Source organism: Aptenodytes patagonicus, chromosome Z, assembly GCF_965638725.1.
Source record: "Aptenodytes patagonicus chromosome Z, bAptPat1.pri.cur, whole genome shotgun sequence".
NCBI lineage: Eukaryota > Metazoa > Chordata > Aves > Sphenisciformes > Spheniscidae > Aptenodytes > Aptenodytes patagonicus.
In genome coordinates, this window is record NC_134982.1 from 25,323,150 (window position 1) to 25,348,277 (window position 25,128).

A 25,128-nucleotide genomic window follows, 5' to 3' on the forward strand; every position below is an offset into this window, starting at 1 on the left:
TAAATGAGTTTATTGGGCTTTACAAGAGGGAATAATATTATGCATGATATATGAGAAGAAATAAAATCTATATTGTTGCAATATATTGAATGAGACTTACAAAACCTGAAGGATTACAGTTACTGAGAACCTACTACTCTGAATTGGCTAAAGTAAATTACAAAACTCTTTATACAGGAATATGAGGAAAATTGAGAATGATGTACAAGGTCTTTCCAGTGGGAAATCAACACAAGGGAGAGGAGGTTTGGAAGCTTGGAGAGGTGGGATAGAAACTGAACTTACATTTTAAACAGCTTCAGGGAAACTGGAACCCAGACTCTTTTTCCTGAATTGCCTGGTTTTAAGCAGTCTAGCAACCATATTTTCATTGACAAGCAAAGAATGCTCTTCGGAGTTGAAGAAAATTAAATAAATGTTTTTGAGAATGAATCTACTGGAACCACTGATACTAAATAAAGTTTGGCCAATAAAAGAAATGCTTCCTGGAGACACTATGCTATTATATTTTGGACAAGTCGCTTCAGTCTAATTTTTGCGATGGTATTGCTTTCCTTAATCTTCATCCCCAAGGATGGGGAGGAGGAAGGCTTTTGGAGAAAGAGAGACTGAATTTGGAATGAAAAGACTTTATTGGGTGTGGCCTGCTATTAGTCTAGCAAATCTACTTTAATAGTTATTGTTGTGAAGTGCTAGCAGTACTGCTTAATAGAAAGACAGGATGAAAAATAGTATTTCATAGTGGGGGTTGCTAAACATAAGCATTCATGAGATAAAACAACTTCAGAGTAAAAGTATTTGAAAGTAATTTATGACCAGTTCCTCTTTTAATTTAAAATGTTGTGTTCCAAAGGGTTATGAATTTTTGGGTAGCAAAACCACTTATACAATAATCGGTGTTTGCCTTTCTCCTCTTCTGCTGCTTCTGCTTTCTAAGTCCTCTCCTGCTCCAGCTTCCCCCTTCCCTGCATGCAGGCATTCCCATAACAGCACTTGTGACATCCTTCACCTGGGAAGTAAACTGGAGCTTTAAATGTTCTGCTTGTGCCAAAGATGGTGTAAAACACAATCCTTGTGCAGTTTGTTCAACTGCGGAATAAGCCCTGTCGCAAAGCTGAGCTGTAGCTACTCGTTTAATAGCCCTAGGTCAAATAGAGAGGGAAAAGATCACTGCTTCAGAAGGATGCTGGTGTGCTCTGGGTGCAGGGGTGTCGGAGGAGTGCTGGGCAGACTGAGAGCAAAGCACGGTCAGGTGAGGTCAGCTCTGTTCTTCCTGGGACAGTAGACTTCTGTGCGTACATGTGTATTTGAATACCTCTCCCTCTAGCCTTAGGTTGCCTTCTTAAGGATTCCTAACAATGCACAGACTGGGGCTTTAAAACTTGTTTCCAATCAGGAGAAAAGATGTTTAATTAAAAAGCTGCTTTTCTGTGGTGGCTGGTTTTCTTGCTCTCCACAAACTTCAAAGGGCTGTCTACAGTCAGAGGGTTTTTGGCTTAAATTGTCTACAGATTTTAGTTTGCCGTGTTCAGAGGTGCTTAAATAGAATTCATGGCAGAAAGTAATGTGAAAGGCTAAGAAATTAAATGAGCTTTTACTGTGGAGGGGGTTAACCTGGCAAATCACTTGGACAAGAAAATTGAATTGGCCTTGCTTTCGTGTCCCATTGCTGCTCCTCAGTTCGCACTGCGGTGTGTGGTGCAGGTCTGTTCAGTCTCCGCAGCTGCTCTTGTGTAGCATTTGGAGATTGCTATCTCCCTTTCTACTTCTGAAAGGTATGAGGGCATATTGCTGGCAAGAGTTTGTGTTTTGCAGAACGCTGCAGCTAGCTCAGTTGTCTCTATACTGTATTGATAAGCTCCGCAGTTAGATATAAAGAAAACAACCCCCTCTTTGTTACCTATAGTTTGAACTTCTTATCTTGCCTCCTGTTATCAATAACTGCCTGGAAACAGACTTCTTGCTGGGCTAATTGTCTCTAATTGTGGTAGGGCTGTTATCTTGCTAACCTTAAATTGATCTTATACAAATACTGGTGACATAACACATACAGATTTCATTTTATAGCGTCTTTAATTCAAAGATCCTAAAGCACTTTACATTAATGAAGTTACCTCATGATCTAGTGATGTATATATTTTTTCTTTTCTAATATTTCTGCTTTGATCAGCTTTCCACCTCTAAGTCATCAGTCATCCAAATAAGCTCAGCAACTATTGCTATTCCCATATAACTAATCTGTGGTTGACTTGGAACGAATTTGGGGATTCTCAGTCTGGTTTTTGCATCAGAGATTCATCACTCTACTAACACTAAGTAGCAGAAAGATCAACAGCTTTATGGGTCATGTAGAACAAGCTGTTCTCTTATCCATGGGTTGGCATGTGCTGGCCAGGACTTGGAAGGGGAAGTTGTCACCGTTCATACAGGGGAGCAGTTGACAGTGGTAGAAATCCAGAGTTTTCACAAACATTATGCTGTATAATTTTATTTTCATGAATATTGTTGAAAATGCAGATTAGCTCATTAAGCCTTACAATGCCTAATATTTGATACAACTTGGTGGATGGGGAAAGTTGGGCATAAAATCAGGTGACTCGTACCTGGAAACCTCTTTGGAAATGGCACCAAAGGTACAACTGCTTATCATAACCATGATGTGATTATTTTAGTGGCGACATTTTTAAAAGATTACTTTTATTAATGATGGCCAATTGGTGGAGATAAGGGGAAATGTTCCCTATTGCCTCTGTACAATATCAAAATTGTTTACCGACTTCCAGTTATGGGACTAATTAATTATGCATGCACCACTCCATAAAAAGCCCTGTGATTTCATAGCTGTTTCTGGGGATACAGCTTGGTGGGCTCTGTTGGCCCGTCTCTGGCTCCAGAAGTCGGGGTGCTGTGGGATGCGGGGGAAGGATCGCTGCCAGCACCGAAGCTCTATCAGACGTGCCTTTTTGTAGAAAGTAAAATTTCCTGCATTTTATTCCCCTTACGTATCAGAGCAGAAGTATGTTTCAAAATTGCTTTCATCTTTGTGATGCATGACAGGACTGGATGTGCTCAGTTCAGAAAGTCTTTTCAGCCGCAGCTGCCTGAGGGCTCTCCCCGACAGCAGCAGAGGGAGGGTAGCAGCCCAGCACCGGTGCTAACACCACTTGGTTCCTGGGTACAAAAGATGGGAAGGTTCAACAGCCAGGTGTGCATGGGCACAGGCACAACATGCTTCATTCAGTAGCACTGCCTCTCCAGAGCATGTCCTGGAGTCTTTTCACTGCCTCCCTCAAAGGCTTCCTTAGAGCACCGTACCACGTGTTAAACTTCTTCCAGAATTAGTAGAAAGAGATAGAAGCAAGCTATTTTATAATTACACACCTGAGAAAATGTTTTTTAAGGCATGCACTATAAAGCTGTCTTATACAGATAAAGTAAATATATTCTGCTATGAAATGCGCATTTTTAAATGGTTCTTGGTGCACTGGTGGTTGAGATGACATTAGGTTGTATTTGTCATTGTCAGTTACCTTCATCATTTTAAGGCTTCAATTAACCTGCATAGTTGAGTTGATAATTTTACTTCCCTGTGCGCCTAGCAAGGTAATTTCCATATTCTTTGACATGTCTGGAGTCTGCATCATGTAATAGTCTGAGATGAGAACAGAAGATACTGTATTCCTGTCTCATTATTTTGCCTTTAACTCCTCGATTGCTGCTTAATCGTGCTTGTATCATCAGAACATGAGAAGTTGATTGTTGTTGAGATGAAAGCAAACTGTAGCAGTAGAGTGCCTAATTAGCAGATACATTTGCAAGTTGCCTGTTTTGAAGGGTGGAGAAGTAGAGTTTAACCCTCTTTGGGATGCTTATAAAAGCAGCTTGAAAGTTGAGTCATTTGTCATAGTGGAAAAATAAAATGTGGAGAAAATGAATATGCATATTAAATTTCTGAAGTTTGAGTTGTAGCTCCTTAAGAAATACCCCAAGAGCTGTTGAATTAGCTGGCTCAAGTATGCTTAGCAGTGTAACTGTAGAAGTGCACATGAAAGAACTTGCCTGGACTTAGTTAAATGCTTGGTTTTAATCAGCTGATTACCTAAATCTGAGCTCTGTGAGGCTGCAGTCTTATTGTTGCTAGTACCTAAGCTCGTTAGTGCAAAACTATCTCTGCAGTGTATTAATAAATAAATTATAATTGCACATCAGGACTGCATTATCCATACTCCTAGAGGCTTAAGTCTTCCTTTTTCACCTGTGGACCTCTTGAGTGGATGTTGTGAAGCCAATGGTCTGACCATGTGTGGAGGGAAATTGTACCTCCTTGCTCCAAGATGGATGCTTTAACATAAGTTGAATGTATAGCTTGAGAAATCTTTGAGAAGAGGGAAAAGCACTTTCTATGCTTAATCCTTAGAATGAAGGTTGAAGACTTAAATGGAAAAGTTTATAGAAGTTTTCCAGTGAAAACAGGGGCAAACTTCTCTATTAGGAAACTTTTCACCTTTTGAAAAAATGACTATAAGCACATAGTTACAAATCACTTCTTTAATTACATGGCGTAGCAATGTATACCTGAAACAAAAATAGGGGTCATAGAGAAAGTAGTGTGTTGACACATCACTTCATGCTTGTCACTCGTAATAAAGTCACTGGGCATTTTCTTCATAGTACAATGGAAGCCGTTTGTTTTGTATCTTATCATAATTTCTGTGAAGCAGGTAGCAAAAAAAATAAATTGAGATGGGAGAGTTGGGAGCTAAGAATATTGGCAGCTGGCTGAAGTACCTGTTCATGAAGTGGTTGAACTGAGCAACAGTGAATTTTCTGAAGTTCTTAAAATTAGAGCATGTGTATTCTAGGCACAACTTGGTTGCAAGTTTGCCAGTATTTAGAGTTGCAGATAAGAGTTATCTCTGAGCTCTTGGTGTGCAGGATTCTTGTTTTTGCAAAATTGACTGTATATCAGAAGGAGCAATACAACTGTCTCATCATCACTTAGATGTAGTGTGGTTTAATGTGCTTTTGGCAGCATCATGCGTTCAGTCTGAACCTTAAATTTATTATCAGAGTTTCAGAACTGGACCTTCAAATTTTTCTACAACAGGTGTAAACTGGGGAAAAAAGGGTGAAAGGGAAGCAGGAATATCTGTGTATTAGGGTTGTCTTGTAGAATGGACAGTCAGTCTGTAAGTTTTGGAGCTACATGTTAGAAGTATGGGAAAAAGGCTCTATCTGTTGGTAAGAGAAGGAAGCAGCAGAATGTGCCCATCTCTGAGCCCACTGATAAATAAGATATCTCCAACTTATTATTTTGCTGATAGTTGGAAGGTGGGGAAGTAGAGTTGTAAATGATAACTTCAGGCTGTAGGGTTTTTTATCATCTAGATAGCAGTGTCACTGGCTGGCTATCACTGCTACTGTGGTAGACATTTTTGGTATGGAAAATGTAAAAAAAAAAGTCCCCCACCGCCCAAAAAAACTCACCCCAAAACCCAAATACCGCACTCACCCCCGAAATCTAAATACAACTAGAGAGATTTGCTGGTGATCCCAAATGCCTTTCAAATATTTTATTGCTGTCATACTACTTCAGTAATAGATTGCAAATCATCAAAATATAAATGTAACTTCAGTGAGTATCTGTTAGCAGAGGAACTTTGAGTAATTTCCATATGAGCAAAATTCTGTATTGTCTTTTAAGTGTCTTTCAGTGACAGAAATTTGTTCCAAGCATGGAAATTAAATTTATTTCTCGGAGGAAAGCTAACTGTATGTGACAACTTACTCTTGTTAATTGACTTATAAACAGTCTTGATTCTGAGTCCCTTTGTAGTTAGAGGCTTTTTTTTTTAATATATGTTTAGATCTGTATCCAAAATCTGCATCCTACTAGTTTCTGGTCCAAAACTGGATGTGTCCTTTCCCAGTTCCAGTTTTGCCAGGACTGATGAAGTTTTAAGACAGATCTATTGGGTTTTTTTTTTAATATCATAATCTCAACCCAAAGTTTTGCCTTTGGTGAGCCACGTCTATTTCATGGGGTCACGTCCCACCTACAAGAAGGGGAGAGTGACTAAGGTCCGCAAATCCCCTCGGTGTAGATTAAGGTGAGATAACACTCAAGGTCCAAACATGAACATCAACTTTAATGGAACGGACACTCTATGAGCACCAACCCTCTGTGTATTAATATGTTGCACAAGCTAAGTGGCTTTATGAGAATCATAGAATCATTGAGGTTGGAAAAGACCTCTAAGATCATCGAGTCCAACCGTCGACCCAACACCACCATGTCCACTAAACCATGTCCCTAAGTGCTGCATCTACACGTCTTTTAAATACTTCCAGGGATGGTGACTCAACCACTTCCCTGGGCAGCCTGTTCCAATGTTTAACCACTCTTTCAGGAAAGAAATTTTTCCTAACATTCAATCTAAACCTCCGCTGGCGCAACCTGAGGCCATTTCCTCTCGTCCTATCGCTAGTTACTTGGGAGAAGAGACCGACACCCACCTCGCTACAACCTCCTTTCAGGTAGTTGTAGAGAGCGATGAGGTCTCCCCTCAGCCTCCTTTTCTCCAGGCTAAACAACCCCAGTTCCCTCAGCCGCTCCTCATAAGACTTGGTCTCCAGACCCCTCACCAGCCTTGTTGCCCTTCTCTGGACAGACTCCAGCACCTCAACGTCCTTCTTGTAGTGAGGGGCCCAAAACTGAACACAGTATTCGAGGTGCGGCCTCACCAGTGCCGAGTACAGGGGCACGATCACTTCCCTGCTCCTGCTGGCCACACTATTTCTGAAACAGGCCAGGATGCCATTGACCTTCTTGGCCGCCTGGGCACACTGCCGGCTCATGTTCAGCCGGCTGTCAACCAGCACCCCCAGGTCCTTTTCCGACAGGCAGCTTTCCAGCCACTCTTCCCCAAGCCTGTAGCGCTGCATGGGGTTGTTGTGGCCGAAGTGCAGGACCCGGCACTTGGCCTTGTTGAACCTCATACAGTTGGCCTGGGCCCATCGATCCAGCCTGTCCAGGTCCCTCTGCAGAGCCTTCCTACCCTCGAGCAGATCAACGCTCCCACCCAACTTGGTGTCGTCTGCAAACTTACTGAGGGTGCACTCAATCCCCTCATCCAGATCATCGATGAAGATATTAAACAGAACGGGCCCCAGTACTGAGCCCTGGGGAACACCGCTCGTGACCGGCCGCCAACTGGATGTAACTCCATTCACCACAACTCTCTGGGCCCGGCCGTCCAGCCAGTTTTTGACCCAGCGCAGAGTACACCTGTCTAAGCCCTGAGCCGCCAGCTTCTCTAGGAGAATGCTGTGGGAAACAGTGTCAAAGGCCTTACTGAAGTCCAGGTAGACCACATCCACAGCCTTTCCCTCATCCACTAGGCGGGTCAGAAGTTGAGGTAGGCCTTGTGTTACTTAGCAGCATCAAGGGCAAAGGAAGAGAGGGAGCGAGAGTTGGGGGGGGGGGGGAGGTGGGGAGAGAGATCACCAATCCTGGATCCAGCATCAGACCTGCCAACGGGGGGTGTCAGTGTGGAGAGCGTCCCAGAAGGCTTGTGTGCACCCCTATTTATTGGCCCCAGTCCAAGGCTTCTAGAATCTTCTCTCACCCTGGTTTCAGGAGTGGTTGAGAATCAATCAGTCAAGGAGGGTGACACTGGGCCCCTCCCTGTGGCTGGCTTCTGGAGCTTTCTCTGGGGGCATTGTCTGCACTCACAGCACAGTCACTTGGGCCTTGTCCCTTACACATACATGACCAGATACCACTTCTTCATCTAATTTTAGAAAGTGAAACCAAGATAGAGCATTTTAAGGAGATTTTGTAGTGCATCAAAAAGTGAAAAATCTATAATGAGTGTAATAGGATTTTTTTATAAGGCCTTCTTGTACAGTAACAAAAGAAATTATAACTGAGTCAGTTGTAACTATAGGCTTAACTGAGTAATGTTATGCTCAGTGGACAGATTGGTTGAAAGAAAAATTTCACCTCTTGCATCAGACTGGGAAATTGGCATTGTCCATTAACTTCAACCATGTGCAGCTGAGTAACATGCAAAACATGCTAATTTTCTTAAGTTGTGGGCAATAAATGAGGCATGAATAAAATGGTAACTTTTTTGCATGCTAGTAGTCATTTGAAATTTAAATGAAGTGTGATGCAGCCACAGTAAAATAAGGCAAAATGTTGAAAAGTTTCCTAATGATGGGTTTAAATCCATCCACTATTCTTTTACTTTCCAATTACTGCTAATGGGAGTTATGGGCTTTAATCCCACCCCCCTGCTGATGTGAGAATAGAATCTAAAATTTACATCCTCCACATCATTTCCTACAGCTGGGCTGTCTGCAACAGTTAAATTTGAAGCAATAAAGCAGAGTGCCCTAACCTGATGGTAAAATACTAATGTGGGAGGCTCTTTGCCTTTTACCTGGCAGGTTTCTGAAGCTGTAGGGAGGCTTCACATATCTGTGGGAGTGAAAGTGATGGTATGTTGCCTCCAGCTTTGGTTTCCACTTCCCGCTGCCCTGGCCGTTTGCATGTGGCTGTGGATGCTCTGCGATGTGCTGGGGCTGCCACTGCTGCTGGGGAGCCGAGGTGGCAGGGAGGTGGCTTCAGTCTTTCATCCATTCGCAGTGAGATCTGTCAATGAACTGTTCTGTTTTTCTGGGAGAAAAGCAGATGGGGCAGGAAGAGGGAGGAGTACCCAACTGTGTTTCATTTCAGTACATTTCTATGACCAGAGCGATCTGCAGTAGGGTCCAGTTTTGTCTTCCACCTGGCTTGCCTCTGTTGCTCTGAGGTAGCTCAGGCTCATAAGGCTCCCCAAAGAGACATGTGGAGTGAGCAACCACTTGAAACTGTGCTTGGCGAATCTGACTTTACCACAGATGTCAGTTCTTGAGATAAGATCAGTTATTTTTCTACTTAAAAGTAGTGAGGGAGAAGCATCTAGCTTTCTGAATTGTTTTTAAATAATCTGCACTTATGTCATAAATATGTAATTGATTTATCAAAACAATTAAGTGATATTCTTGGCCCTTGCCTTAAAGATGTCAGGATGGCAAGGGGCTATTTTGAAGGCTGCTATTTCACAGCAGCTAATACAAACATATCGATGCTTGCTTCAGTTCACTCTGTGGTACGCTGTAATTGTATGCCCAGCTTCCACTTTGGACTAACTGTGTCCATAGTTACTGTCAGCCCAAATCTAGACGCTTCCATTTTAGCAAAGTACGTATCTGTCTTCTATTTACAGTTGTGTAATGGAGAACTGCTTTTAATATTTTCATTAAAAAATATTTCCATCAAAAACTTTCAAGATGCTTCCCCTGTATTTATCTTTACATTTTGACTAATTACGAAACAGACTTCCCAGCAGTGCAGTCTACACTGTCCTAAGTAATTTTGTAAAGGCAAAAACATATTTGGATGCCAGAAGGTTTTCTCCATCATATGCAATTGTTAAAACATCAGACTGCTGAAGATTTGAGACAAGTAATTTCCAAATTATAATTGAAAACGGAAGATGTGTAAGTATTAGATTTAAGCTCGTTTAGTAATTCTCAGCCATCCCATTGGGATATGGATTTGAGAGGGAGAGAGAAAGGAGAGTAATACTTTAGCAGTAGGAAAGGTTTTTAAAATTAGAATAAAGCAAAGCCCACCTTCTGTGACGGATCTTTGAGGAAGTGTATGTGGTTTTTTCGTCTCTTTTGACCTTATACAGTAAGACATACAACAAGTATGCACACACTGGATGCAATAGAAGTAAGAATTAACAAAGGTTCCATTTGGACTTTCTACAAATATCCATTATAAAGGAAGCTAGACATATGAGAGGCAAGTTCAAGGGAAAGATGACACTGAACTCCAGTGATATATTCCCTATGTTCACCAATGATTATGTAATACCATTAAATAATGCTGTTATTACCATTACATAATCAACTTAAGTCACCTTTTCATCGAAATGTGTTTTGATAAATGTGCTGGACTAATGAGGAGTGCATTCAGATGTGGGAAGAGATGCCATTGGTAACAGTCAGTGTTGTGACTTTAGGCTGTCTTGACAGTTTCTGACACAGAAAGGGTAGCAGAGATGCCAACAAAGCCTCTGCGGAAGGCATGGGAGGAAGTCAAAGACCATCTTGGGACTGAATGGGACAGCAGTAGGGGACCTGTGTCAGTAGATGACTCATCTGTATCAATAGCTGATGAAGATAATATGAAAATTACTACCGGTGTGGCAATGGTGTGTTAGATGGAGATTACCCTGGACACTGGCAGTCTTTATGTGCTGTATATGGGCTAAAATGCCAAATTAAGATGGAAGGGATGAGGTGGAGTTGAGGTGAAGTCTTTCTCTCTGTTCCCCACGAGTCAGTTCACTCAAAAAGGAGAGTCACTGCTTGGAGCATTAAACTTGAAGGCAGAAATGAATGCAGTGTGAAAATCAATAATGCATTTCAGCTCAAGTTTTATGTGCAATACTGATATTTAAGTCGCGTAATGGCGAGGAAAAGTGTGGATATGTGTAAATTCAAGGAGTTATTAAAGAAAATGTAAAAGGGGGAAAATGCATACAATTATGAAACTGTAGCAGGAAAAGTGTAGGAGTACTATAGAGGCAAGAAAAAGGAGGAGTGGATAGTCTGAGGGCATTACTGAATTTTTTTAAGTGGAGGAATCCAGGGAGAGTTGCTGACTAACTCATTGTGGGCAGGGACTGCTTTATTGTGTGGTGGTTTAACGCAGTGGCACCCTAATCCCTCAAAGAAAGCGGACTGAGTTTTGGAAGAAATTTTTTTTCTAGAAGAAATGCTGATGTTCCATTTGCTTTTGGAAATGAAAAAGCCTCATTGCATTCCTGTAAAGTATGTCCAACTTTTCTGATTTTAAGAAGCATAGTATTAAAAGTACTTGGCATTCTTGTTGATAACAGCTAATCTCCTGGTAGTACCTCTCTGCATAAAGGTTAGTGTTATTCCCAGATAAATCTCTTATCTGTTACCACCTTTTTGCATAAGCCGTGGCTATTTTTGCTTCTATAGAAAGCATATCTATTATATGCCATGTCTGTGTTTAAAAGCATATATGGATGTACTACGGAAAGAAGAACTGGAGTCCTAGACAGTCTGCTACACTTGCCTTAATTTCAGTATGTTGTGAAATCTGCGGTGCCCTAAAGGCTTCTGTTTGGGGTAAGGATGGGAGGAGAGGTCATTCCAGCATCACACATGCTCACATTTTCATTGGTAATTTTGATCATGTCGACTGCCTAATTAGCTACTCCACAGGCCCTCCAACGCTATTTTAAATATTTCTAGAGGTTAATCATGCAAGAGAAATAATGGAATATTAAGTGAATTCTTACAGCGGAGACACTGGCCCTGGTGCTGAGTTAATCTGCTCTGCTTTCTTGTCAGTCAGGCAAAATCTTACAGTCGAAGGAAGCGCTAAGTACAAGATTTTGTTGTCATAAAGAGTAGCATTGCCTCTCCTCTAGCATCTGTACCAAAATATCTTAGATTTTCTTTCAGATGTTTGAGCAAGATAAAAACTGAATAAAACATAGATGCCTGTAAAGGACAAAGAATAAAGGGGGCTATTAGAGATGTTTTGTGTCAGCATAGGCCTGTACATGGTAAGGTACAGAGTGCTCTACTCTGCTGAGTGACTGACATGAATAAGAATCACAATATTAGCTCTCCATGTTTTGGGTCTGACTCCCATTTAAAACAAAAAGTAAGTACAAGCATTAATAATAGCATTTATTTCTCATATGCCTTTCTCCTCCAAGACTTCATTGACTTGTTATTTAAACCTTTTTGGCTTGGGATCCAAACCTAAGCAGAACTAGATTAATTTGTGGACAAAATACAAATGATTGCCTTCAATTTTTTTTTTCTTGGGAAGCTCAGTGGGATTCATCTGAAATGAAAATTAGTGCAGTCTGGGAGAGGCCTAATGTCTGACAATGGATTTCGAGACTAGTTTCAAACCTCTACTAGAAAGTGCATTGGTTAACCAGAGAGTGATGCTCTTCCCAATTTTAGAACAAGCTTTATTAAAACAGACCTATTTCTTGCTTGCATTCTCCTTTGTTCTAAGATCAGAGGAAAACTCTTGTCACTTTTAAAGTGTTGATTCATATGATGATAAAATGCACTCAGAGTATGCTATAGTGATCAAGTTGCAAATTGTTTAACCTCATTTTCCTGGTGGCTTCTAGAGTGGGTTAATACAGAGTTTCTAAGAGGGATTTGTGTAATGTATATCTACTTGACAAAATAGGTGTTGCCAAAGCATTCTACTGGTGTTACCATCAGTGATATGATGTCTTCTTTGGAGCTGTCTTGGCTTTGCTGGAATTTTAGGAGCCTTCTTGCAGAATTTCATTACAGTGTTTGTAGTCTGCATTCTAGCCTGAGAGGTTTCTGTAATCGGGGACCCAGCACTAGGAAATGTCTGGTTTCACCCCAAGAACCTCATCTTACCGTTGACTCTGAGGAGTCAAAAAGCAAGTAAAGAAAATGCATAGACCTCTTTTGATGTGGAAAGCATTAAAGAGATAAAACATACCTGTTTAAATGCAAGGTGTGTATAACTTAGGGTTTTTTTCCACATTTTAATTCTTTTTTTTCCTGCCTGGACGAGAAGGAATTAACCTTTTGAGGTGATAGATATAAGCTGTAACTGACTGCATCTGTCACTGGCATATTCCAGGATTGACATCAATGGAATATCAAAGAGGTGGACATTGCAATCAATGCCTTAAGCTTTTTATGGCATCCTTTTAGTTGAGGATGGTGGGAGCCTATGTAAAAAGGTAACCAGAATTTGATAGCAACAGGCAGAGAGAACAGATGGGAAATTAATAGTTTTTCCAGTTCTGGAAAATGTTATCCTGGATAATTGGGAAAGAAACCACAGCTTTCTTGTACATTTTTCTTCTAGTCTCGGGCAAGCGGTTAGCAAATTGGGTGAAAAATGTCTATGGGTTCCCCTTTACCAGTGTAACAAAGAACAATAGCACATTTTCAAGACTAATTGGGAAGCATTAAAAAGACTATCCTGTGCTGCTGCTTGGGAACTCTAGCTCCCAAGACAGTCAGTTTCCAGAGACCTTAGCAACTCTCTGTGGATCTGCTGTTAAAAATAAGGTTATGACGCTGAGGCCTTTGATTTCCTGGCAAATCTGTGCCCATCTTCCAGGGTGCAAATCCTGTGTCAATAGTCACGCACATACCCACTCCATAGTTCTCTGAGGTGACAAGATCAATGAGGTGGGAATTAGTAATTTCAGGAAACAAATGTTTAGGACATGTGGTTTGGAAAGTGGGTTTTCATTTGAGCTGTTCAAAATCTTGCATTGTGTTTTTGAACGTAGATTTGATAAAAAAAAATCTTTTTTGAATTGTTGCTTTGCATCAGCTTGTTGATCTTCTAAGAGAAGTCAATTGCTTTAGTAGTGTGATTGTCTCGCTTTTGCGTAGTTTTCAGAGATAACTAAGAACTTAAGGTGGACATTCTTGCTAAAACTGTGTTATAGCCTCTTGTCCTGTTTCTTGACAGTGGCTGCAAGTAAGCAGAAAGGAACAGTATCATTACATGATTGTCCTCTTAATATAATTCCCTGAGTATTCTCCCTGCTGCTCATTTGCAGTGCAGGGGCTTCCTGAGCCATAGATGCCTTCTGCCTAATTAGTACCTGTGGAGAGACAATCCTGACCGAGGAGCAGTGCTTTGATCGGGGGTCTGACCTTCCGTTGCACTGGGCCCGAGCTTGCCTGGCCACAGCAAAATGACACTGCTAGGCAGTGAGTGAGCACAGCAACCACCAAGGAGGGGTGTATCAACTGCTCCCTGAGAGCCCGATGCCAGCTCTCCTGAGGAATGGCTGGCCTGTGCCTTGGTGATCTCCCCTTACTTGAGACACCAGGTGAGGATACTTTCTTGGGAATTGAGTGATACCTATTAGGTAGATTGTAAGGAATTTTGGAATAGAAGCAGAATAGTCCCCACTCACAGGGTGGTGTAATTGTTATCCACATAGTAAGTGCCTTATTCCATAAACCTCACTTTGTATCGGACTTGGAACCTTATTCCTTCAAGGGGGAGATAGCGGCTTTTTTATGTTTTTTTTTTTTAATTTTTTACTTTTGGCTAGCCTTCAGAATTTAGGTTTCTTTGGTTCAGACCAACCATTCTGGAAGTTTGCATCTGTTGTTGCATTAATTGTGTTTCTAGGTAGGAAAAAGGTACAGTTGTGCAAATATTGAAAAAATGAATTTGCCTAAGAGAAGTGCAGCTTGTGGAAGGGTGATGTGAAGGGCTAGCAACTGAATAGTAGGAATTCTGTTTTGATGGAATCCCCTCTGGTCAGGGCTATAGTGAAAGCAACAAATGTTTTAGAATGGTAAGAGTATTATAGTAAACTCTGTCCATTGCATTGCCTCATCTGCAACATCTAATACTTTAACACGTTCTTTCTTAACTTGACAGGCAAATACCTGCTTCCCAATGCAACTGGACAGCAGCTGTGGCAACCTGCAGAAACCTCTAATCTTGTTCGCATGCGCTACCAAGCGCTTGGGCAGTCAGCGCCTTCACTTACTGCTAGTTTGGTGAGTAATTTTTTTCAAAGCTAGGAGTGTACCAAAGAAATCTATTGCATCTCTATATCTATTGTTGGGGGGATGGGGATCAAACCAGAGTTTATTTCCAGATCAACCTCTCCTCCTTAAGCTTCATTTTTAAAGTACCTAATGCATTCCTGCATACAACATTACTTAGTATGTTGAGCGCAGCTGAATAATGTTTGTCGTAGCAGTAACTCTGAATTGGGTTACTGGATTTTGCATAAAGTCAGAGCTGAATGTTGCATTAATATAGCTGTTTGCATTTAAATGGTTTCTTTCCTAAAAAAAAAAAAAAGCATGCTTTTTAAGACAGCAATGGAAGGTAACTGTCCTTTCTCCTGAGTATTCTTTTCTATTAATGTCTTTGTTTCCACTTTCTGCAGGACTCTGTCCTCAGGAGAACATGGGTGTATGAAGCATAAGCTTAATTAAGTCTTTTGGATAAAATGATAAGGGAACGGAAAGGGGAAGAGATGCCTCATACACTTGAACTTTCAGCTTTTTGTTTTCAAGCATCCATTATATTGCTTTGTCCTTCTGTATATTAAGATCTTAAGAAGTGTTGAAATTTAATGCAGGACCCTGTATACTAACCTATACTTTCCTTCAAAGAATTACTTTAATGAATATATTTCATGTTGTATAAAAAAGCAGAAAAGTTTTATTAATATTTTACCCCCCTCTTCCGTGTTTTGGCTGGTTATTAAAACTTTGCTGATCCATGTCAACTTTCTAGGGGAAACTTGCTTTTTTTTTTTTTTTACACAATGTTCAGGTTAAAGAAGGCTATGATCAGACAGTGTTGAGCAGATACCACCATACCAGTTTTTCATTTCATATATTGATATGTAGATGGCTGGTTTCTCCATGAATCTATCTGAAATAGTATTTCACTTCAAGTGCAACGAATCTGCACTTACAAGTGTAATCATGGTTTCTGTTTAGTGGTGGCGTTGTTTGTGGCTCTTTGGGGCAGATGTGGTTTATTGGACTCCATGGTTATTACAAACACTTGATTCTATTGGAAGTTTTAGGCTTTCAGCCCTAATATTTTCCAGGGAACTAAGTATCAACCTGTGTATTTTTTGTTTTCTAGTTTGTTAGGAGAAACATAGTTCATTGTGAAGGAAGCATTTGAATTATCTATAGTTGAAATGAAAAGGAAAGTAGACAAATGGTCAGAAATTAATTTAAATAGCATCAAAACTGTACATTTTTTCCTTTTCTGTAGTTGGGAATTAAAAAAAATTATTCTAATGAACTAAATTAACTAAACGTAAAAAGTGCTGTGTTGCTATTTGTTTCTGTTTGCACAACTATTAAGTGTCATGCTACTAGCAACACTGTGCTTTTGTTTTGGTGTAATGCTTAAACTGTAGGAAGAGGAAGATTCAGCAGCATTTTGACAAAAAGTATTTTAATGGTCATAAAACAACAGACTAATGAAAAATTCAGCGAGCCATGCTTCCTTAAGGGCCTTTCACTCATCACCAATCAAGTTTTATGGCATACTTGTCTGCCACAGACTTCTTCCTTCCAGTCTCTCCGCATCTTTTATCTGTGCCTGACTGCAGCTTCTTTCATGCTGGTGCAAAAGCAGGCGAAAGCCTTCTATGCAGATCCGAGCAGATTGTGCACAGGGTGGAGATGCACGTTCCTCAGAAGTATTTGTTTCTTATCTGGAACTGCCGATCAGACTTGCCTCCTAAGGAGGTTAACCGTTACATTGTCACACAGGCAAAGCTCTTCTCAAGCCTCCTTTGACAAATACTTTAGTGTCAGACTTCTGAAAGACTCTGGCCTTTGCTTAAGAGGGGCCATAAGTTAGGAGTCACTCCACCTCCTCCCCTTTTTTTGTTTTGGTCTCGGTGCTGTGCTTTGACAGAGTTGAGTTTGGGAGACCTATTTTTACGTTCTAGTAATGGGAGCTTTTAATTATATTTAGGAAAGAGTTTGACCTTATGTAGAAGAGATTTGTATGAAGAATTTCCATGTACCTGTTCACAGTCTGAGTTGAAATGGTTTTAAATGTAATGTCTCACTCATCTGAAAAATTATTAGCCTGTTATTGACCGATCATTCTCGCTGGGGTTGATACCCAGCTGATGTGGACCTGACTTTGAGCAGTGATTATATGCCAGTATAGACAAGAATGACAAGCGAGCAGCTCAAAGATACATACTAGTGTTAAGTGGAATTGCAAACGGGGTACAAAAGACTTGCTTTTCCCGTTTTCTGTCAATAATTTGTAAAAACTTCCCTAGATTACTTACTGTGTTACAGATGTAAATCCTTTCTGTGGGAAATTATAGATTGAGTTATAGAATATTGATTAAAAATAGGCTGCAGGTGTTGCTTTAGATTGAGTTCAATAGCTATGTGTGATTCACTCCTGTAATACAGGTAGTTGGACTATAAATTAAAAATACAGTTTCCATATAGAACCATATAAGTGGGTTAAAAATGAGTATGGGGAAGGCTGATTTTCAGATGAACAGGCAGTATATTGGATTTGCTGGGGGCTCTTAATTCAGAGGTAGCTAGGTGATAGTCTTGTTACTCTTCTACTTCTGGCAGGAGCATGTTGAGCCATCCACAATGGACAGATTCTGTGGTCTGACGAAGATGGCAGACGAAGGGAATCTGCAGAGAGTATTAACGCGGACTTAGAAACATTAAGAAAATGATACAGAATGTCTTCAACACTAAATAGAAAGTGAAGCTGAGGTGTGGAGCAGTTCTGCTGTAGGATATTGCGGGTCAAGTGTTGGTCTGATCAGTCTCTTCCTCTCTGTAGTCAGTGGAGAATAATACACGCTCCTGGAAGGCAATTCAGAGTGTGTGTCTCAGTGCTGAGTTTTTCAGGAGTGTAGGGAAACTGCGGTAGAGCTAGCTTATCTGACTCTCCTTGCCCTATAGGCTGACTGTCATCTTGCCTGATTTCAGGCATCTATTTCAGGGTAGGATGAATTGGCCCCTGAAACTGCTTCTCTTCTGCTGAAGTGGTTTTGGGAGTTAACTTAGAGTTGCTGCCTTATTCAGTGTCCAAAGTTTGGGAGTAATTCTCCTGTCCTCTCCCAGCCCCCCTGCCACTCCACAAGTGTTTACAAATACCATTACTACTTGCTGTTTTGACTTGTCTATTTTTGTTACTGCTAGCAGAATTTTGGGAAAATAGTTCAAAATAAACGGAAATAAAGCTATTTTTGTTAATATTTCATTGTAATAAGCTGATGTGCTTAAAATTATGATAATGAGTCTGAAAGTGTCTGAGCAATTACTTACCACTTTATAGGCAGAAAGATATTTTGTCTCTGAGTGGCATGGATTGAATAAAGTTCCCAATTATAACTTCTTCTGCATAGCTGCATACATAAAACCAGTAGAAACCTGAACATAAGGTGCCTTTATGATACACGATGATAAATGTGTAGATGAAAGGAAAAGAATTTGTCCAAATTAATTGGGTAAAACTTCTGTAGATTTGCTTTGTCTTCACCATGGATTAATATCAAACTCCTGTGCTGTTTTTTGGGGTTTTTTTTGTTTGTGGGGTTTTTTTAATGAAAAAGTGATCTGCTACTTTAAGGAGCATGAAGTCTTTAATTTTGTTTTTCTGTTTTATATAAATTAAAAAAAAAAAAAAAACAACAACCCACAACAAAGACTTCTCACAGTCCAGAGAGCTTTTTAAGACAGCATATTTAATGACTACTGAATGGTAACTTGCTCTTTGAAATATCCACTTACTAAAAATACAGTATAAACAAGATCCTCAAATGAAACATGTACATTGTAATACACTTGGCTTTTAAATTCAGTCAAGACTGGTTGTGTAACTTCAGCTTTATGGCAAGTACTGAGCATAGGTTGGCTGTTCCTTCTGTTGTGGAAGATGAATATTCATGGTATGAAGTAAAGCAAACTCTGAAAAGCATGTAGTTTCTTCTTGGAAACTTGAAAGATGTCAGTGAAATGACTGAATTTTTACTTGGTTTAATAATGGAACATCTTTGACTACTTGTAAATAGTATCTAGTAACTTATCAACACTGGAAAAAGGGTAAAACTGGCCTTTATGAATGGCTTATGCCCTTTCCTAGTAAGCAGTGAAGGGATGGTTTGTCTAGGTACAACTAGAAGCATTTGCTACTTTTTAGCATACTATTTACCTCTTTAGTTTTTTCAAGATTTACCGCTTGATTTTTTTTTCCCCCCAACTTTCTCCCACCCACCCCCACTGCCAAAATATTGTTACCTTCCCCAAAACAACAGAAAGCTGAATTTGCAAGCATCTGTACTTTGGTATACTTGCTTTTTATTGCCACTTTATCAGTGTTAATTTGTAAGAATGGTCTTACGGAAGCTGGAGGGTGGTAATTACATAAAGTGCTGTCTTATAAGATGGATTGCTGAAAGGAAACAAATAAGAAATGTTCAGTGTGTATGAAAAGCAGTTCTACTTTTTCAGAAAGGGCTTTGCCTCCTGCTTTCTTTTAAATAGTATAATACTGAAAATTAGTAAGTGTCTTTGTTAAATATGCCATTAACTTCAGCTAAATTGACATAACGTTGACAGTTATCATGAGAACTGTTTCAAAACTAATTATGCTAATTAGAATGTAACTACCAGTAATTGCATGTATTCAAACAGCACACCAACACCCTTTTGTGTGTTTTATTTCCCAGATGCAAGACAGCCATTTGTTGCCTAAGAAACTGCAAAATTATAAGTTAGATAATAAACGATTGCAAACAAATAAAATACATTCTTTAGAAATACTAATTGGTTAGATAAGTGAATGACAGTATCAATTGTGCTTGGGCAAACCACATAATTAAAAAAAAGCCTTTATTTAAATGTTCTAGAATTGTAGGGAATTTTTCAAATCATTAATTGTTTGTATTCAGTTTTATCTAATGAATATCAGGCGTAGCTGAATTTAATTTTAAATAAACTTATTAGAGAGCAAGAGGAACCTGCATCTGAAACTTGGGTTGCTTTAAATTTTAGCTCTTTCTGTCCAGGAATTGAGGTCTTCAATGCCTGAGATTCTTGGTTGTGTCTGTGAGCAGCTATTTGATACTCTGCGAGTTAATGAGCATGTACAAGGATGGCACTTGTGAGAAACACAAAGAAGATATAATAGGAATTGCCTAAGTAGCTAATCTTAAGTCTGTCTCTAAAGCCTCCCCCAAATATTTAGCTAGATTTCAGAAATACTGAGTCTCAACTGAGGAAGTTATTTGAATGCTAAGGCATTGTATAGATTTGAATGCTATATTCTTGTTTGACTTAAAACCAGCTCAACATCTGAGACTAATCACTGAAAATCTTTTTAAAATGGAAAGTATTTATTTCTATGAAATGCTAAAATTGCCAAGTAATGGTAGCAGGTTTCCCGTGCTTCAATTGCTTCTATCTCTTAGGACTAGAGAGTTGTTCTCCCTTGTGTATTTTATTTCAGTAACTCCTTACCCATGAATATGTATTTGCATTCATATTTTTTGTCTGTATTTGCCTTCTAACAAATTCTTAATTGCAGTTCTAATTCAGTAGTTAGTTCTAATTTAGTGGTAGAGAGAGGGAAATAAACATCCATCTTGATAAGAACTCCTTTATACTCAGTATTTGTACACAGCAAAAGGCTGGAGTAGACCTGGTCCAGAGCCATGAAACTGTAATACTTTCTGACAAACTGATGACTGAGCACTCTGTTTCACAAATATAGAAATATCTCTATTTGTCTATATTATTTTTAAAATATTCACTGCACATTTGGGTTTAAAACACATTTGTAGATTCAATTGCTTGACAAAGTTCTAGATGTTTGACTCCTTTCCTAAATTGTCTGATTAAAAGTAATGGCTTTATTAATTCTGGTATTTGTCTTGGTGGATGAAATATGGAAGTGGTGATGGCCAGGGTTAACTCTCCTCCCATAGAGAGTTTTCAATTTCTCAGAATCGAGAACACATCTTGTGCTGCAGAGTATCACTAGTTAAACAATAATGGGAAAAGTAGGTAAAATAATGATCTCTCATAGAAGACTGACCTAGGTTAAAAAGTTGCAAGCATATCCAACATATCTTCCAAACATCACCACAAAGTGGGTAAGTAGGTCTCCTCCCAACAGCCTCAGTTAGCTTCTGGCTGACAGGATATATTTGAGCATATTCTAGAACTGAAAGGAAAAGATGTTACTCTAAGTTCTTTGCACAGTTTATTAGAGCTGAATGTAGGTATAATCCTCTTCTGTATCCTATTAATGGTACAAAACCAGTAGAGATCAAATATGTGTAGGAGCTAGCAATACATCCCTATTTTGCACATGAACGACATGCTTCTATTTTTTCCAGGCATCCCATATAACGATCTTCCTCCCTCATGAGACTTTGCCCGAGCAGTGAAAAGGCTCACGAGGACCAGTTTCTACTTCTAGATAATGAAGAAGCTAGGGTTGTTAAAATTATCTTCCTTAGCCTGTGTTGTCAGCTGAGCATGCCCTACTCTTTTAGATTGTCATTTGGTCTGCAGGACCTGCACAGTCGAGATCAGTAAGCTCGGTTAAATGTAGTGCTTCACCCCTAGAACTGAAGCTTCTGACTGTATATTAGTAACGACTCTCAATAAGGGCTTATTCTGCTTGTGTGCTGTGGTGTTGAGTTCTCTGTGTGTGGTGTTAGTGATGGTTATCTTAATGTCAGCTAGACTTGTGTTGCCGGTATCTCTTAAAAGGGAAAAAGTGGAAAGTGTTACAAAAGTGAGGCTATGAACTTTCATGCTCATAAAATTAGCTACATGAGAAACAAGGGAGTAACGGTGGTTTGGCAATGAACTATACAACCAGCAGAAATCAATGTGTAATCATTTATAGTGTTTGAAGATTAGATGCATTTCTGGGAATACAAGCATTCTCAGCTTGTTGTTGGACTTTGCTTAGAAGATAACTGGATAAAATGTGATTAACAAGGAATAAGACTCAGCAATATAGTGGTCGACTTTCCTGGCCTTAAATCAAAAACTTCTGCAACCCCTTAAAGGATATAGAGGGGTGGAAATGGCAGGGGGATAAAGAGTATAAAAAGGACATGGAGAGCAGGAAGAACAGAGACTGGAAAAATGACTGGCACAGGGATGGATTTAGGAAAATTTAGCTATAATGCTAAATATCCTGGTCCCTATCAAAAAAGTAGGTGAAAATTGACTGCTGTCATTTAGTTGTCTAGCCAGTTAACATGTTAACTCAAATGCTGATTCATCTATAGTTCTTAACATTTAATGAGAAAATATTTAATAATAAGTTGCAAGAAGGTTCTCCTTAGCTTGAGAAGTGTGTGCTGATGTACAAATCTGCTGTTGATGTGATCTGACTTCCACTCTCAGAAGTATGTGATAAAATTTTAAACTAATGTCACTCACAGCTCTGACTTTAAAACAAATGAGATAGTAGGCATGGAGGGGAATATCATTATAAGTGTAGGAAAATTGTTGTATACATGTCTGTCTGTATTCAGGACCTGAAGGCATAGTAAGAGGTGTTGATAACCTCAAAGTGAGTGCTCCCTGTGTTGCCTAGGTGGGTAGCAGTAGGTTAGGGTGTTATTTGGAATTCTTACAGGGCAGTTACAACCTCTCTGACTATCCTTAGCAGTCTGAGGAATTTGGTACCTATCCATAATTAGGATGAGATTATTAATTAAAAAAAAAATGCTGTAGAGGATAAGGTACTGTTCCACTGATATGAATTTTAAAAGTGAAACTATATACTGTCAAGAAATTTAATCTTGGGCATTGTATAAGTGTTTTTCCTGATGCTGCTTGAGAGTAATTATCACTATAGAAAACTTGATTTCTGCTGTGGCAGTTTCAGTTAACAGAAATGTAAAAAATCAAACTCTTTGAACTTCCTAGTGAAGTTTGGCCTAAAATTAAAATGGTGGACTTTGCTTGGGAGCTGATAATGTATATTCCTTTCTGCTCAGTTTTTTGCTGTGGGGCAGTATCCTTGTATTAATGGATAGCTAGATAGGGCATGTTTTTAAATTGATGGAGTAACATTTTTGTTTTCCTCTCTGTATGTCAACATGTTCTCATGCCTGTGGTACTTGCAAAGTGATTGTAATGTAGCAGAGGATGAAAGCAGACAGTGTGGGAACAATAACTCTCATCCCTCAAGCTGAAGTACTCCCCTGGTTCTGATGATGGCTATAACTCTCAGAACAAAGAAACTCAAACTGAATTGAAAGACACTGCTGACTTACAGACACTGGAGTGGGGAGGGGAAATGTAGTTTATCCAGATCTCTCTGGTGGGAATGGAAGTTCCTCCTCTTTGATTTTTCTTAGTTCCGAACAAGCAAAGATGTATAGCAAGGATTCTTCTGCAGGCATTTTTCAATTTGAGAACATGCTGCAGAGCCTACTTTTGTGGTGGATGATGCAGTTACCTCTAATCTCTTTATGTTTCTAGGTTTAAAAGCAGATGTAGTTGTACTGACTTAAAACTTTGTGAGTTGACTGCCACAGTTTGGTCTTGGCACGTGATGCTGGGTATTTTTACCTCTGGGTTTTAGTCAGACTTTCTTCTACGTTCATGTGGAATCAGATGTCTTATTGTAAATCACGCTTTTGTCCTGTGGAAGCAGGTGGGAATGTGGACTTCGATATTTTTTTTACCTTACATTACCTCTTAATATTCTTGCAAGCCCTCCCTTGGGCTGATATAACAGTGATTTAAATTGTTCTTACTTCACTGGTGAGACGCAGTCACCATGTTTCTTCCACTCTTCTGTACGCTGTCACAGTGGACTGATGATTTTTAGCATCAACTCTGCTTTCATCTCAGAAAAGCCGGAAAATGTTCTACTTGCTTTTTTTATCACAGTATGCCCTATTGTGGTACACATGTCTATATCCAGTTCCATCATATTTTTAATAAAGCGATAGTACAGTAAGATCATGGCATCTATTAAGAATTTTCTTTCATCGTGTTGTGGAGATAGATAAACCTAGGTAAGTGCTCAAGTCGACCTAGTGTCACTTCAGTAAAAGATGTAATAATCAGCAGGAGATCGGTTAACTGCTGCTCTCTCATGAATACATTTAACCTCTTGATCATTGCTGAATATCTGCAATTACATGGTGCAGTGGAAGATGTGGTCAGTTAAATTCAGAAATGATGATTGGTTTTGTAATGCACGGAATAACTTGATACTAATAACTTGATTACTTGGCTGATCACAGATTTCTAATTCTCTGTGTTAGGTTATCTATTAAAAAAAGGATGAAAGTTGGTAGTAATAAACAAAGTTGAATTATGAGATTGCCTGCTGTAAATAAGGGAGGAAAGAGAGCGAGCTCAAGTTAACTAAGAAAACTAACCTACAACTAAAGTGGAGTTGGATCTCGGTGTATTTAATTAATTATGTGGCCAGTAAAAGCATATACTGAACAAACTTCCCTAGCATGATGCTGCTTTTCCAGAAACCTGTAACTGTGAATAAATTTTTTTTGGTATGCTTGTTACACATGCTCTTCTTATCAAATATATCGGACAAATTAAAACTAGCGATCAGTAGGAGAGCATTCCCTTTTATTCCAAACTTCTGTAGTTTGTCTGGTTTGTAATGGATCTTAGGTCCATGGGGAGTCAAGAGTTGGACAAGGTGAACTACCTTCTGAATTAATTTGAATGTGAAATGCTTAACTGCTGCTCTCTAATGAAGGAGGGTGCTCTTGTGAAGAAGAATGACCATGTGGTGGGAAGCATTGAATCTTATAGTGGAAGGAACAGCCAAAACACATTAAGAAGAATTATACATCTCTAAGGGAAAGTACATTAATGTGTTATCTCATTGAGAAAATATTGTAAGTGTTGAGATCAAATGCTTCTAAAAAGGAAAATGGGGCAATCAAAATAAAGGAGACTAGATGCATTATTGTTCAGAGTGACTTAAAAATAAAACTTAAACCCTTCTAAAGGTTAATAATTGTGGTTGGAATGCAGCTTGCCTATTACTGTTTTCACATAAGAACGAAACTTCTAAGTATTTAGGAGGGATTATTCAGAATGTAATTGCTATTGTTGTTGTTTTGCCATGAGAATTTTTTAAGAAGTTGCTTCCTTTTCCATGAGAATTTTTTAAGAAGTTGCTTCCTTTTCCATATACAGAATCTTAAAATAGTCTGAGCTGATTGTTAGAAAATGCCTCAACTTGGAGGATTCTTTTTATTTCTTTGTTCTCTGAAAACATAGCTAGATATGTGGAACTGCAAGCTTTCAGATTTAAAATGGCATAACTCCTGTATGTTTGTTGTTTGGCATTCCTCGGGGAAATACTGAGACAAGTAGTTCAGCAACTTTTTTAAAAAGGAAGAACATTTTGGTATATATGTAATTTCTCAGTTCCTGTTGAAAAGAGATCCATGAGAGAAACAGACTATACTTATGATGCGCCTGTGCTGT

The 25,128-nt window shown here is 39.3% G+C and overlaps 1 protein-coding gene across 4 annotated transcripts in view; it reads left to right on the forward strand.

Moving 5' to 3' along the window:
• MAST4 (microtubule associated serine/threonine kinase family member 4) overlaps positions 1 to 25,128 on the forward strand; it is a 313,910-nt gene that overhangs the window by 65,919 nt on the left and 222,863 nt on the right. For all 4 annotated transcript variants that reach the window (XM_076361644.1, XM_076361652.1, XM_076361645.1 and 1 more), the window contains one exon: positions 14,525 to 14,646. In XM_076361644.1, coding sequence (XP_076217759.1) covers positions 14,525 to 14,646 — 122 coding nt within the window. The remainder of the gene's footprint in view (positions 1 to 14,524; positions 14,647 to 25,128) is intronic.